The sequence below is a fragment of the Salmo salar genome, chromosome ssa27, assembly GCF_905237065.1.
Source record: "Salmo salar chromosome ssa27, Ssal_v3.1, whole genome shotgun sequence".
NCBI classification, from domain to species: Eukaryota; Metazoa; Chordata; class Actinopteri; order Salmoniformes; family Salmonidae; genus Salmo; species Salmo salar.
In genome coordinates, this window is record NC_059468.1 from 1,722,642 (window position 1) to 1,739,261 (window position 16,620).

Below are 16,620 nucleotides of genomic sequence, written 5' to 3' on the forward strand. Positions count from 1 at the left end.
ACATTACACCTGCGGGACAGGTACAGGATGGCAACAACAACTGCCCGAGTTACACCAGGAAAGCACAATCCCTCCATCAGTACTGAGACTGTCCGCAATAGCCTGAGAGAGGCTGGACTGAGGGCTTGTAGGCCTGTTGTAAGGCAGGTCCTCACCAGACATCACCGGCTACAGCGTCGCCTATGGGCACAAACCCACCGTCGCTGAACCAGACAGGACTGGCAAAAAGTGCTCTTCACTGACGAGTCGCGGTTTTGTCTCACCAGGGGTGATGGTCGGATTCGCGTTTATCGTCGAAGGAATGAGCGTTACACCGAGGCCTGTACTCTGGAGCGGGATCGATTTGGAGGTGGAGGGTCCGTCATGGTCTGGGGCGATGTGTCACAGCATCATCGGACTGAGCTTGTTGTCATTGCAGGCAATCGCAACACTGTGCGTTACAGGGAAGACATCCTCCTCCCTCATGTGGTACCCTTCCTGCAGGCTCATCCTGACATGACCCTCCAGCATGACAATGCCACCAGCCATACTGCTCGTTCTGTGTGTGATTTCCTGCAAGACAGGAATGTCAGTGTTCTGCCATGGCCAGCATAGAGCCCGGATCTCAATCCCATTGAGCACGTCTGGGACCTGTTGGATCGGAGGGTGAGGGCTAGGGCCATTCCCCACAGAAAAGTCTGGGGTAACATCTCACAGCAAGAACTGGCAAATCTGGTGCAGTCCATGAGGAGGAGATGCACTGCAGTACTTAATGCAGCTGGTGGCCACACCAGATACTGACTGTTACTTTTGATTTTGACCCCACCTTTGTTCAGGGACACATTATTCCATTTCTGTTAGTCACATGTCTGTGGAACTTGTTCAGTTTATGTCTCAGTTGTTGAATCTTGTTATGTTCATACAAATATTTACACATGTTAAGTTTGCTGAAAATAAACGCAGTTGACAGTGAGAGGACGTTTCTTTTTTTGATGAGTTTATGTCATGTTGTATGAATGACCCACATATCCATACATGCATTCAAATCTATCTCACCTGAACTCGTGCTCGCTGACGACCTCTCCCAGGTACTCAATGATGAACTGGCCTGAGCGGAGGGGCTCCTTGGTGCGGATGCCCCAGCCCTTGCCCTCGGCACGGAAGCGCTCCAGGCACTGCACCCACTCATGCCTCTGGATGTGCTGGTTGTCACACTGCTCCCCGCACGGACAAGTGCCGGGGGAGCACTCAGCAAAGCTCATCCTGAGGGAGTGGGAGAAAATACTTATATTGCAGCCAAGTGGGAGACACCAAGATTATTTATTCATATTAAATTAAATTCACATCTTGAGATGCTATTCCAAGGCAGATTTCTTAACATTTATGTAGAATTGAAGACCCAAGCAGGGTCGAAAGCGTTTTCCTTGTAGATAAACATAGCACGCCTGGGAGCATATACCAGTGTGCCGGTCTATTTTAGTCTCCAACACCAGTGTTTATACCTGTTGAGGCATTCGTCAAGGCAGCCTCTGTCGATGGCTTCCCCGGAAGGCCTGCAGTTACAGGTGGTGGCTTCATAACCCGAGACAGGCTTCACATCCACATAGACGTCTACAGTTACACAAGGCAAGGACATATACACAATAGCTTGACCAGACCATGGCAGCGTCCCAAATGGCACCCTGTTCCCTATATAGTGCACAACTTGGTAGTGCATTATATAGGGAACAGGGTGCCATTTGGGACACAGCATTAAATAGCGTTTGGTTACATTATAATTTAAGCGACTGGATCTTAAGACTGTGTACTCACTTGATCTGATCTTTTTATAAAGGGGGACATCGGGCTTCTCGTAGAGCTAAAACCACCAAGAAATGTAGGTTATTACATCATAAGTAAGTAGCCTTGTCCGAGCTAGAACTGCTCATAGTCCAGGAGCCCATCTCCTGTTTATGTATCGTGAGGCAGCTTGATGTTCAAGTACACCTGCTGAACAGGACGCTAGTCTATCGCAGGCCTTACATCATAAAAGAGACAAATCCTTATATAGATTGGACAAATCCCTATTAAAGCTATTATAGCTTGTCGACTCTGAGGGGGAAAACACTTAGCAGTGATCACCTGGTCATGTTTCCACAGCCACAAGATGTCGTAAGGCAACTGGAAATCAATGCGCTTCTGTCTTAGGTACTTTCCTGAAAGGGGGAGAGAGAAATGAAGTAACAAGTCATGACAAAGTGTGTGTGTGTGTGTGTGTGTGTGCTTGCAGGCAAGAACACTCACCGACATGGATAGGGGCAGGAAAAAGCCCATACTCGTGTTCCCCAGGTGTGTACTCCAGTTTCTCTTTCTTCATCTGCAGGAGCTGACTACGAGGACTGAAAGAGAAACAGAAACAAAAAGAGAGTGAGATGTCCATATATGCCCTTAAATATTCCTGGTTTGACCTTTGGTAAGCAAAACCGGGTATATCCAGATTTGACATGTCTGTGTTTCTCTATGATGGGACTCACTCTGCCGTCTTGTACACATCAGAGTAGAGCCCCGCCTTTTGGAACTTCTTCTTTGGAGGCCTGGCTGCTCTCTTTTCCCGTTGGCTGGTTATAGGCATGGGTGGAGCTTGTTCCATGGAGACGGTGCCCGGACATTCCGGGGAGGAGGGGCCATCTGGTTTCCCCTCCAGAGCACTGAAATAGAACAAAGACTCAGTTTATAGTGATGACTGGCTTGATAGTCTCCTATATATATATACAGCTGCTAAAATCTAAGATTAGCGCTGCCTATGGAAGTAAGCTGCAGCATAATCATGGTTCTCCACTCTCATCGTTGAGGCTACAATCACGTGTTGGCTTGTAGTGGTGGTGGTTTTACCTGCGAAAGCTGTGCAGCTCCTCTTGGGTGAGCCAACCACTTCCTCCCTCAGCACTGGCCCTCATCCCCAGGCCACCCAGGTTCTCCTCCCTGTCCAGAGCTCGTTCATCCACCTCCTCCCCTTCCTCCTCCTCCTCCTCCTCCCTGTCTCTCTCCCAGTGCTTCCTCTTCTGGCCTTTCCTGAACTGGCCCTGGATCACCGACTCGATCGCGTCCGTCACGGTGTCCCCCTTCCACGCTCCTCCTCCACGTTCCCGGTGCCTGGTCTGGGTCACTTCGGCCAGAGGGGGTGGCGACGGGGGCGGGGAAGGCAAGGGATGCTTCCTGGGGCGCCCGGGGCCTCTCTTCTTGACCATGTTGTTGCCTGTCCTCGCCTGTCTCTGGAGCTTCTTTGCACGGAGGATCTTGTTGACGTGGTGCAGGCTGTGTTTGGAGGGCTGGGCCCGGTGGGAGTGGTGTGGTGGGGAGGCATCATCGTCCAGGCAGCAGCCCTGGGACGGCGAGTTGTGTCCACAATGAGAGAGGCAGGCGGAAGAGGAAGAGTGGAACAGAGGAGGGTGGTGGTGGTGCTGCCTGAGGTGGTCCTCAGGGGTAGAATGGTCGGCTCGGGTCTGGACACTTGATGTACCGCCTGCACAGAAACAGACAAATAGAAAGAAGAGAGGGGAATTAGATGATGAACATAGGAATAAGCTGCAACGTGACACTTATAAACTTATATTTATTATCCATTCCAAGCCCTAGCTTAGTTCCACTGTTAGGCCAACATATTTCCTCTGTCGGTCTTGTAATGCTATCTAATAATTATCAAGGCTTAACCTTAAATTGAAAGGAAATTACTACATTTGCCATTGACATCCACTGCCAATTCCCTCACCAAAATGCAGCTCATTATGGATAAACATATAGGCTAAGCCCACCTCAGCAAACTGAAATACTATGTCACGTAATGAACAACGACTTCATACTTTTTCAGCTTTTCCTTTCAAGCCATAAAGTGTTGCATTAAGTCCATCACATTAGTGAACGGTCCTACTATAAATAAAGGGGGACTGTGTCAATTTGCCCAATCGACACCAAGCCACTCCAGCATCCCCCCCTGCTGCCTCCCCCCTTTTCTGGTTCATACTCCTGTGTGTGGTTTATCCCACCCTCTGCCCCCTGCCTACTAGGCTACCTCCATGGTGGTGGTGACCGCAGGACGACCCTGTGTCCTGAGCTCTAATCCTGGATTACCCTGGCTGGGTTCAAACTACACCATGCCACCTCACCAGGAGCCTTCCACCGAGCGTACCTGGCCTTCTCACACATAGTACACACACACTTATCTCAGTCAATGGCAGCCAGGCAGCTTGATGGAGCTGAATCATTACCCAAATCACCCAGTCTTCCCTGTTCACCTATATTAGCTGAGAGCAGGTGTAGTGTTTACACAGGGATCTAAGACAGAGACGCACGCAGCCTTTCAGTTTGATAGCTTTTGATGGGGAAGCCTACGAAATACGTCCAAAACGTCCAGCTCAACTATCACGGCGAGTAAACTATTCTTATGGAAATAGAACATCTCGCTGGACATCCTACAAGGCTACAATGACAACCACACAAAAGCAGGGCCAGTTTAAGTAATTATGGGGGTTATGCTGCCAAGGCCTTAATCACTGGTTAGGGCTTTCTAATGTCAGGGCCGGTGGAGGGTAGATGTACATACAGGGGATGGCATTGTGTTCCTCCAAGGGATTTGTAAAGGATACATTTAAGCAATGAGGCACGAGGGGGTGTGGTATATGGTCAATATACGACGGCTAAGGACTGTTCTTGAGCACGCCGCAACGCAGAGTGCCTGGATACAGCAGTCAGCCGTGGTATATTGGCCATATACAACAAAACCCGAGGTGCCTAATTGCTATTATAAACTGGTTACCAATGTAATTAAAACAGTAAAAAGTCATTTTTGGTCCTAACCGTGATATACGGTCTAATATACCATGGCTTTCAGCCAAATCAGCATTCAGGGCTCGAACCACCCTGTTTATAATGAGTCATTGAACACTGAGATTCAGCAGAGATATCTTGAAATTGGCCTGGTATGCATAACCATGAGTGACAGTTTTGATTCCAGGGTTTTGTATCCATGCAGTGACCACTTTACAAACCTCCATATGGCATAGTGAGCACTGAACACGGGGTGTGTCCCAAATGGCACCCTATTCCCCACAAAGGACACTACTTTTAACCAGGGCTCTGGTCAGAAGTAGTGCACTATAAAGGGAATAGGGTGCCATTTGGGACGCACCCCGTGTTCAGTGCTCACTATGCCATATGGAGGTTTGTAAAGTGGTCACTGCATGGATACAAAACCCTGGAATCAATACTGACACTCATGACTATGCATACCAGGCCAATTTCACTACTTATTGCCAAGAAATGAAGCTAAGCGGACATCATTCAAACAGAAAGCTGAATTCTTGAGGCACTAGCAGCAGAACTTTTTTTTAAAGTAAATTTGGTACACAATTCAATAACCTTCACAATGTCAGATTCAATTTGGGTTGAATTCCAAAGAAATACAAAGAAAGATTTTGGTGCAGAATTCACATTCAGAGCAATAGCACAGGGATTTTAATTTGAGGGTATTTTGATCCATATCGGGCGAACCGTTTAGAAATGACAGTAGTTTTTGTACATCATCCACCCATTTTGGGAAAAATTCACTTCTGTGTATTAAAGTAGTCAAGTGTAGAATTTGGTCCCATATTCCTAGCATGCAATTATTACATTGTGACTACAAACTTGTTGGATGCATTTGCTGTTTGTTTTGGTTGTGTTTCAGATTATTTTGTGCCCAACAGAAATGAATGTTAATAATGTATTGTGTCATTTTTAATGTATACTGAACAAAAATAAAATGTAACATGCAACAATTTCAAAGTTTTTACTGAGTTACAGTTCATATAAGCAAATAAGTCAATTGAAATAAATGTATAAGGCCCTAATCTATGTATTTCACATGACTGGGCAGGGGAGGTCAACCTGGCTACCAATGTGCCCGCATGTGGAGGCCCTCGGCTGGCGTGGTTACACGTGGTCTTCGGTTGAGGCCAGTTGGACGTACTGCCAAATTTTCTAAAATGACGTTGAAGGTGGCTTAAGGTAGAGAAATGAACATTAAATTCTCTAGCAATATCCCAATTGCACGCTCTTTCAAAACTTGAGAAATCTGTGGCATTGTGTTGTGAGACAAAAATGCACATTTTACAGTGGCCTTTAATTGTCCCCAGCACAAGCTGCACCTGTGTAATGATCATGCTGTTTAATCAGCTTGTTGATATGCCACACCTGTCAGGTGGATGGATTATCTTGGCAATGGAAAAATCCTCACTGACAGGGATGTAAACAAACTTGTGCACAAAATTTGAGGGAAATAAGCTTTTGGTGCGTATGGAAAATTACTGGGATTTTTTCATTCAGCTCATGAAACATGGGACCCAACACTTTACATGCTGCGTTTACATTTCTGTAACTATACAAAAATATGCAGCACTTTACATGCTGCGTTTATATTTCTGTAACTATACAAAAATATGCAGCACTTTACATGCTGCGTTTATATTTCTGTAACTATACAAAAATATGCAGCACTTTACATGCAGCGTTTATATTTTTGTTCAGTGTAAATAAGAATAGAATAGGTTTCTAAACACTTTTACATTAATGTGGATGCTACCATGATGATGGATAATCATGAATGAATCGTGAGAAAGTTAGAAAAGTGACTCCAGAATGACACAATACATTATTTACCATTCATTTCTATTGGGCACAAAATAATCTGAAACACCACCAAAACAAACAGAAAATGCATCCAACAAGTTTGTAAATGAAAGCTGACAGTCTACACTAACCTTTAGTCACTGTATAATTTAAATTCCAAAGTGCTGGAGTACAGAGCCAAAACAAACTAAACATTTTTACTGTGCCAATACTTTTGGAGCTCACTGTATTTCAGCATATCGCTCTCTAACAGAAAGCCCTGTCACAATGACTCACCCATCTCTCTCCTCTCTGCTAACGTGGAGTGCTCCTTTCTCAGCATCCGCTCCAGCCGGGTGAAGTTAGAACTCTCTGCCGCCCCTCCCTTCCTGCCTCGGCCTCCTCTCAGCAAGGTAGGGGTCAGGGCGGTGGCGAACAGGTTGGTGTGGTGCGGAGGGTCCTGGGACTTGGGATCCGCCTCGTCTGTGGGTGTGAGGGGCTCCTCGTCTTCCTCCTCGCTGTCTGAGCAGCCCGCTGGATCTTCTCCCTGGCCGTCTGTGAACGGGCTCTGGCCGACCGCTGCGGGGTTCCGGGAGAGCTTAGCGTAGTCTGCCTCGGAGCTGCCCATCCTGAACCAGGACTCTACGTGTTGGTGGGCCCTGGGCCTGGCACTGCCCTGGGCCAGGCGAGAGGGCCCCAGGAAGGACAGGGATGTCTCCTTGCGCTTGTACCTCTCAGCTGAGGAAGAGGAAGACGAGGAAGGGGAGTTGGCCGAGGTGGCCGTGGCTTGTTTGTTGGCACTGGTGGTAGTAGGGGTGGAGTCTCTTCCAAAGCGACAGCGCTGCAGAGATTCGGCCATTCCGGCCCCGCGTTCTCCCCTTCCTGACCCCGGGCTCTCGGAAATTTCGGCTTCGCCTCGGCTCTCTCCTCCTCCCTCTTCCCCGTCGTCCTCTGCGCAGCGCTCTTGGTGTTTGTGTCTGTGTTTGTGTTTGTGATGCCAGCCGAACGACAGCTCTGAGGACATTGCCGGGTAGAGCACGGGAGACCGGCCCCCACCCAGGAACTCCTGTCTCAGCAGCTTGTGTTTCTTCTTGTGAAATTTGGAGGGGTTGAGCAGGAGGTGTGACGGGTGGTGGTGGTGCACGTAGGACGAGGGAGGTGGTGGGGGGAAGGAGGGGGAGTGATGGGTGTGGTGGGATGGTGCAGAATGGGAGTTCTGGTGATGGGGGTACAGGGCACTGGCTGGGGGGTATCCTCTGTAGTAGCCCAGACCAAGGGGACCAGAGGAGTATGGAACACTGTAGGATGGGTGGTAGAACCCACCGCTAGATAGCGGGAACCCCAGCCCATGAACGAATGGTACGTCTGACATGGACTCCCGCAGCTTGGGAGGGCGCCCACGTTTCTTCTTCAGGTCTGGCTTGCGGACGTAGTGCAGAGAGTCACAGGGGTACGAGGGGTGTGGGGAGTAGTAGCCACTGAAGTTTATTCTGAAGATGGTTGGAAGCAGGTCTCTGTGCAGGTAGTGATGCGGAGGGGGGCCGCCAGCGCCTCCTATGGCCCCAGTGGCCCTGCCTACCGCCCCTGGTACTCTGCCCGCCCCCGCAGCTCCCGGGGGCATCCCCAGCCCACTGCCCAGCCTAAGCGCAGGGGTGCGGTGCGCTATCCTGATCTCACTCAGCCTCACCACAATCTCATCCAGCTCGGCCAGGAAGTCAGGGTCCTGGCGCCGGGAGCGCAGCTGCAGGTACTTCTTCTTGCGTTTGCGCTTCTGCCTCTTTAGCTTGTCGTAACCTGGGCAGCCGTGACTCCGGCGCTTGCATTTGTGCTTGTGTTTCTCTTTGTGGCCCACTAGTGCAGAGGGAGGGGTTGCCAGGTGGGGCCTGCGGGGGTCTGGTGAGGACCTCGCCCCCAGTGGTGACGGAGAGGGCGAGGGGTGCTCCAGCAGCACTGAGGACGAGTGTCTTAGTCCACCGCGAGGGTTTAGCCCAACCCCTAACCCCACGGCTGAGCCCATCACCCCTGGCATTAGCAGTCCACTGGCCATACCAGGTGGTATCCCCACGCTACCTAGGCCACTTGCCCCACCGGCCTTCTCACCCCGGTCAGAAGTGCTGTTGTTGTCTGTTCCTATGCCGCTGTCGCTGGGTACAGTCTCATCACTGTGAGACTCACTGACAGGAGAGGGGGTGGCTTCCTTCAGCTCACTCAGAGGTGCAGGGGAGGTGGGGTGGAGGGGCCTAGGAGGGGATAGCTTACGGTAGTGGTAGTGCTGCCTGTAATGATGGTGGTGGTGATGGTAGCCACGGCACGACTTCTTCTGGGAGGCCACGGCAGCCGAGGAGCCCAGAGGGCCCAGAGTGCGAGGGGAGGGGGCTGAGAACGTCGGGGGAGGGAAGGGGAACGAGTGGTGGCTGTGGAAGTGCGGGTGCGTCAGGAAGTGCACTGCCCCTGGCGCCACAAAGCAGGAGTCACTGATGGGACTCTGGCCTCCGCTGGACTGGGAGAGCGAGGGGGAGGGGAATACCTCGGCAGACGGGAGCTGGTGCTGCGGCTGAGACTGATGGTGGTGGGGGGGCGAAGTGGTATTTGGGGACAGGAAAGGCCCCTCAGTGGGTGGTGTTGGAGCTGCCAATGAGGGATTTGTTGGCGCTTTAGGTTTGCGCCCTCTCCTTTTCCCCATGTATATCGTCCCCTTTTTGCTTACGTTGATCTGGGGTCCCAGTTTGCCTCCGAAAGAAGCAGCCAAGGAGGACAGTGACTGGGTTGCAGCTGCTACCTGGCCCACCACCCCACTGGCAGTTCCTCTGGGGGGCTCCTGCTCTGGTCCCGACCCTGGTCCTAATAGGATCTGGCTGAGGAACCGTTTGCGTTTGACACTCTTCATCTTATTGATCTTGCCTATGATGGTCTTCATGATGAGCTGCCCATTGCCCTTGGTCCGGAACTGTTTCCCGTCCCCCGCTTCCGGTGCCAGAGTGGGGGGCTGACCCTCCTGCGGCAAGGTAGGGGGCAGGCGTTTGGGTCGCCCCCGCTTCCTGGGCATAGGTTTGGGAGGATTCAGATCTACCTCTGGGTGGAGAACAGGGGGGTCCTGCTCCTCTTTCGACCTGTGTAAAGAAAATACCTTAGAGGGGGCCAGCTTGTGAGGGGGACGTCCCCGAGTGGGGGCATCCAGCCTTGGCATTTTAGACTTGGGCCGTCCCCTTTTCCTGGCTGGCTGAGGAAAGAGTTGAGACACGGCGGGTGGCTTAACCTTATTGGGGTTAGGAGGCCGTCCTACAGGCCTGCGTATGGGCGGGGGAGTATCAAGGCCTGAGGAGGATAAAGGCATGATGGTTTCGCACTGGTCAACGGGGCTGTACTGGCCCGCCCTCTGTGTCCGGTTCACTACTCTGGTCCAGCGGGGCTTTCTGCCTCGCCGCTTCTTCAGGGGTTTGTTCTCCTGCTCTGGGGGCGAGCCCGGTGACTCGTCTCCAGGGGACTCGTCTCTGAGAGGAGGGGGTGAATGGTTGCCAGCGGTCTCTGGTGGCGAGGCAGTCCGTCTCACAGACTCAGGGGGACTGGAGGTACCGCTGGTGTGACCATCTCTTTCCCTGTTGGGACTGCGTTTATTGGGGTTGGGATTGCGTTTAATGGGGTTGGGACTGCGTTTACTGGGGCTCAAGCTCTTGCCTCTCTCCCCTCTGAGTGACTGATTAGCCCCCTTGTCCTTGGCCTCCTGCTTGCCTAATGCTGAAGGAAGGGAGCATTTGGTTAAGTCTCTGGGGCCGTCCCGGTCACGCACCTGCTCCCTCTCACTGCTCTCCCTCTCCTCTGCCTGGGAGGAACTGTCTCGGTCTCGGGAGTGGTGTCCTTGAGAGGCAGGGGAGCCCTGGCGACTTGGCCCGCTCCCCGTCCCCTTCTCTGAAGAGGAGCAGGAAGACAAACGAGGTGGTGAAGCGGAAGAGGAGGAGACAGAGTGAGGCGGTGGGCAGTGAGTAAGACGTGACTGTAGTGGCTTCGCGCCATTACTGTTGCTGTCGTTGATGTCCTTTGAAATTGTTGCCAGGCGGTTATTGCCGCCACCGTAAGTTAATGTGGGGCTGCTGCTGCGACTGCTGTTGCTGTTGTTGCTGCTGCTAGACTTGCTGGCCCCATCTGCCTCCTCTTTCCCAGGCGGGGTGGATGACTTCTCCAAAACATTGTCTTTATTGTTCCGGGAGCCATAGGGGCGGCCAGGAGGGCGCGAGACAGGAGGGGGTGGAGCTAGATGGACCGCTCTAGAATAGGTCGCCCTGTTGGCCATAGCGCGGTCTCGCTGCTTTGGAGTGGGGGCCATAAAATTAGAAGTGGTGTGGGTGGTGGGAGAGGGAGTTGTTTTGGAGGGTTTCACCTTGGTGGACTTTGAGGGAGGGCAGGTGGCGATGAGTTGCGCTAGTTTCTCAGTGACAGTAGGAGCGCCCCAACTAGGAACACCCCGGTCCTTTTCCCTCAGACCCTCACTGCTGTAAGTGTACCCAGGAGGTTTAGTAGCGGCTTCCACACTGGGTTCCGGTGATGGGGGCGCAGGAGGGAGGGCAAGGAGGTAGGGGACTTGGTTTGGGGCGTGGGCGTCTTCTTCCCAGAGGCATGGTGCGTTTTGCCGTCTGTCAAAGGACGATGAAGATTCAGCGGTCTCTCCGTAGAGGCGGTGGATTTTCCATCCAACTTCGCCTCAAATTTGTCCGACTTGCAGGCCAGTTTTGGAAGACCCTGCGAAAAGAGAATACAAATATTAAAATCTAAAAGGCCATTGATTGCAGATAAGGCCTACCCATTTCACAGAAAGGCAGTTCCCAGAAAGGCATTGTTGTGTTTCACTAAAAAGCTTTTTTCCCCCTTAAAAAAAAAAAATGTCTAACTATTTTGACATTTGTAATCTTCTGATATGTATCCAAACCCAGGCAATGCTTTCTGGTAATTATCTGGAAAGCAATTATCTGGAAGTGAAAATTTTGTTCAGAAAGAAGCATTTGACAACCACATAAAGCAGGCTTAAAGCACAACCCTGTCAATAAGGCAACCTAGACAGTCTATATGAAATCCAATCAGGTTTTGTTAATCCCTATGTAAACTGTAGTTCATTGATTTGGATTTCCTGTCCTCTACTGCTTCTCAGTTCTGCCCAGAGGGGAAGATCCTCTAGACCAGGGCTCTCCAACCCCGTTCCTAGAGAGCTACCGTCCTGTGGTTTTTGCTCTAATCCTAATCTAGCACACTTCATTCTAATAATTAGCTGGTTGAATAGTTGAATCAGGTTAGCTATAGCTGAGGTTGGATCAAAAACCTACATGAGGGTAGCTCTCCAGGAACAGAGTTGGAGAGCACTGCTCTAAACTCAAAACGTATTCGGGACAGACTAGGACAGAGCAGAGCAGAGAGAAGGGAGAAGAGAAGCAGGGCCTGATTGGAAGGGGAGACAAGCCAGAATGGGACACAAAATGAATACACTCAAAGAAACTGAGATGATTGTGTAAAATATGAAGCAAATCAACTTTACAAGTAACAAATATAATTTGTGAATTCAAACCAGTGAAACAGCGTTGGAAGAATTGGAAATGTTCTCATATATGTGGCCTGGCTGTCAGTATTGCTTAGCCTATTTCTGGCACAGTCCAAAGCCAGACACGTCTTGTGCAATTCCTAATAGTCTCTTTGGATAGGATTCCTTGTTTGACAGGGATATGTTTTTTTTTATCAACGTACTAGCATAATACATGCTTTCCTTGCTTACCCGTTTAGCTGGAGTACTCCCATTCACTGGACTGGGTGAAGTGGTAGAAGGAGCAGGAACAGGTGGAGGAGGAGTAGGGGCAGCAGCAGAGGGAGATGAAGACAATGGGATGGGTCGGTTCATGCCAGGACTCTGCTCTCTCTCCCTGCCGTGTGGAGGACTCTGGGTCTGGTTGCCCCCGTCGCCTGTCCCTACTCCTCCGCGGCTCCCCCGGCCACCTCCGCGCCCGCTTGGTCTCACGGTAGCCCTGAAGGCCGGCCGACACACGTAGTTCTCCAGAATCTTGGGTGGCTTCTTCATGCGTTTTGCCTGCAGGCCAATCTTGAGTTTGACATTGCCCTCATGGAGGCTAGTCTCTTTGACAGAGAACTGGGGTGGCTGCTGCTCACCGGAGCCCCCTCCTCCACCTGCAGCAGAAGAGGAGTCCCTCTGCGACCCCTCTCTCTCCTCCTTCTTCTCCTCCTCCTCATCTTTCTTCCCACCTCCTCCTTCCTTCTCTCGTTCTCCTGGGGGAGCAGTGGTGAGGAGGGGGGGTGGAGTAGCAGGCCCCCCTTGAGTCCTCTGATCCATCAGAGATTTAGGGGGTGAGGGGTGATTAGGGAGGGATGTTTGGGACGCCAGGTACAGTTTCTAGGGAAAGCCGTGGTGCAGAAGGAGACGGGATAGGGGTGAAGGGGGAAAGGGGATATTGGGGAAGCTGAAAAGCAATCCTTGTTTGATGGCTTTGCTCCTTTCCTGGCTGCCCAGCCCTCTTTCTCCGTCCTTCAAGCTGTAGAGAGAAAGACAGGTAGAGATGGGTGGGGAATAGTAAAGACAAGAGTTTGATATTAGTCAACGGATAACAGAAGAGATTTTATCAAAAACAAAATACATTTATAAGCACTGCAAGGCAGCCTTTACCACAGTGAGGGAGACGAGACAAAGGTGAAATATTTGTATCATCTATTTCCTTAGTGGCTGTCCTTCATCTCTAGGTGACTTTTTATGGATGTGTTCGTCCTTACAGCTTCCCTCAATCTGTGACCTATTTAGACAAATGGGCATCTATTCGACAAGAGAGGTGTAGTCCTGCTGCTCAAGAACGAAATAACAGGCATCCTCCTGAGAACTACAACTCCCAACAGCCCCCCAGGTCTGTATGCCACTATCAAGCGTATCAGAGTAGGAGTGCTGGTTTAGGATCAGTTTTTACATGGACAGTGGGGACCTGATCCTAGATCAGCACTGACTTCTTCGTTCTGACCCTCAGATACTTTAGTACATCATGCTACAGACCCCACCACCACTACCCAGGTGATTTGTGATAAGCTGCTAAATTAACCATCCCCCATGGATATCTTATTAGTTTTATTGAAAATGTGTCTCATAATGCTCACAGTGTAGTGCTGCGGCAAAGTTCCCATTTGTGTTCTTGGAGGAGGGAAGTGTCCGTATGAAAGAAATGGTCTGCTCCGGCTCCCTACGTCCACTGAGTGATTTAATGCGGGCTCGCCCAAAGCAGGTGCTTTCTCCGAGTGAAGTCATTTGGAGGCAATTCAGAACTGTGACCTCAGCACATTGGGCTCTCTGGGGGACAGAGGATGCGGCCAGTGTTCCCAACCACTCTGGAGCAGCCAATGAGAGAGAGCGAGAGAGAGCAGCATGCTGACAGTTTCTGTGTGCCTGCCCTACTGTGGCAGAAAGCACTAACAAATTCACTTAGTGGAGCCAGAGCGTGCGTCGGGTAAGTCATCCGATAAAGCAGTCAGAGAGCTAAAATCGACAACGTTCAGAAGCTTGCGAGACTACTTGTTCTGGATTGTTTTACTAGTAGCTAGTAGGGCTTGGGGGAGGCAGACGTTTTCTGCAGAATCACAATAACTGTGGTCCAGAACTTGGAGTCTTGCCGGTGTTTCCCCACACCCACTTCTCTATTTACTTCAATTACTCACTCCACGCCTCAAACTTCCACCACATACACTGCTGCTACTCGCTGTTTATTATCTATGCATAGTCACTTTACCTCTACCTACATGTACAAATTACCTCGACTAACCTGTATTTTGTCTTACGTTTTATTTTATTTTTTACTTTACTTTTAGTAAATATTTTCTTAACTCTATTTCTTGAACTGCATTGTTGGTTAAGGGCTTGTAAGTAAGAATCTGTATCAGCACGTGACAAATACAATTTGATTTGACATACATTACTCAAATCACACCTCCCTCCTGAGGGCTCCCGAGTGGCGCAGCGGTCTAAAGCACTGCATCTCAGTGCTAGAGGGAGGTGTATAATTGGCCCAGCGTCGTCCGGGTTTGGCTGGTGTAGGCCGTCATTGTAAATAAGAATTTGTTCTTAACTGACTTGCCTAGTTAAATAAAGTCTAAATGTAAAAAATAAAACTTTGCTCCCTTTCACTCTAGGAACAGCAGACAAACTTGAGTTGCTGTTTATCTACTAATCGAAAACACATCTCTCCCCCCACCCTTCCCTCTCTCTCCCCTTTCCCCATGTCCTCCACTCTGTGACAATCATTACCCTCCTTCTTCGATACTCGCTGCTTCAAGAAGTGTAAGTGTGTTCGCATTCATTTTGCAGCTTCTGCTGATCTGACTGCTGGTATGCCAAAAATAAGCTGCTGTAGTAGCAAGGGATGTAAATTTCTATTGACAAGACTAGAGTAAAGCCGGACAAGTTAGTCAAAACATCTCTCTCACTCTTATAGTCATACAAGGTGTTTTGCTTGAACAGAACTACACTATGCCCATTACCTAGTTTAATATTTCAAAACAGACTGACCAAAGATCATACTTTTTTTCTCTTTCTGCATATTAGGCCTACATCGCAATATATCAAAATGCTGATGGAGAGCAGCTCTAATGTGTCCTTCTCTGCCCCTACACTAATGGTCATTCTCCGGTCAGTGGGACAGTTATTCTCAGGACAGTGATATTATGTATTAGCCTACTACTCTAGAGATACAATTAACATTCAGAAAGATTACTCCTACTGATGTTACAGAAGGAAATGTCACATTCTTTCTATTAGGGTACATTTCAACGTAGCGCTAATGTCTTATGCACATAAAGAGATTTAGTAAAGTGATGTGGGGAATATTCCTTTTCCTACAAAAAAAGGAGAAGTTGGAGATCAAAGAATCATTTCCAAACCAGGAAACAGCAGGTGACAAGAGAGCAAAGGGATGGAATTACAGAATTCGCAGGAGAAACTCTTCATAGAATGACAATGACCGAGAAATACGATGAAATGGGAACATAGTAAACAATTTGGAAAGCCCCCTCCCCTCTCTCTCTCTCTCTTTCCCTCCTTTAGCACACGTTAATAACTTCTGATTTCCCAATGGCGTAGTATTGAAAGCAGCCTCGATAGCATTCTCAGGACAGGACCTATCTCTAAAGGTTTTCATTTTTAAATCATCATTGGCCGTTGACACAGTCAATTATTATACATCTTTCCAAACTGTTATTAGTTATTACAATAAATGAGACCAAAGCCTCAGCCACAACAGCAGGTGATGTGATCTTTACCTATGTGTTGTTGATAATAGACCGAGTAGCTAGACTGCATACTTCCTAAATTCACAACAAAACGACTAACGAAGGAGGTGACAAAACCAAAAAGGCCATGGTTTCTGATTTTTCAGAAGATTCCTGATAAATCGGGGTCCCAAACGACTGTATCATCATCAGCCCAAAACAAGTTCACTCAAATTATTTTGCCCGAGGTCCTTCGGGGTAGGCAGGGTGACCCCTATGCCAGTCATCCTGTTGGATGCACTTGTTGTAAGTAGCCTACAATAGAAGTGCAGTAAACCATTCATAAAAAAAGGTTAACTGAAGATGATACTCTGACTGAATATTTCCAGGTTATGTGAAAAAGTGTGCTTGTATAACATTGTGGACAGGTGCAAATAATAAAGTAGGACAATAGTCTGTAAATCTTTCAGATGATGCATTCACTCACCTCCGTAGGAGTCCAAAAAGTGTTGCAGCCTACATCCTTATCTCTTTACAGTATATACACGTTTTGTACTATACTTCAGCACCACTAATAACAGACTCTCATTTCCCTAACTTAAAGGGAAAGTTCACCACTTTTCAATCTCATTTTCTTTATCTCCAGTACAATACCAGGGTCAACATAAGTGCACATTTCAGAATAATCCCCCCTGTGATGTAACATAAGCATATTTTTTGGGACCTTTTATATTTTTTACCACAGATCCGTGCTGTTTTGACATATGTAGACACTGGCTTATTGCTGGA

The 16,620-nt window shown here is 49.2% G+C and overlaps 1 protein-coding gene across 1 annotated transcript in view; it reads right to left on the bottom strand.

The window, feature by feature from the left end:
- Window positions 1-16,620, bottom strand: part of LOC106588182 (histone-lysine N-methyltransferase ASH1L) — a 47,630-nt gene that overhangs the window by 29,179 nt on the left and 1,831 nt on the right. Inside the window, 10 exon segments of the mRNA XM_045709519.1 lie at window positions 1,036-1,242; window positions 1,482-1,590; window positions 1,792-1,837; window positions 2,101-2,174; window positions 2,263-2,357; window positions 2,493-2,666; window positions 2,851-3,481; window positions 6,898-11,163; window positions 11,166-11,334; window positions 12,356-13,124. Coding sequence (XP_045565475.1) covers window positions 1,036-1,242; window positions 1,482-1,590; window positions 1,792-1,837; window positions 2,101-2,174; window positions 2,263-2,357; window positions 2,493-2,666; window positions 2,851-3,481; window positions 6,898-11,163; window positions 11,166-11,334; window positions 12,356-12,925 — 6,341 coding nt within the window. The 5' untranslated portion in view covers window positions 12,926-13,124.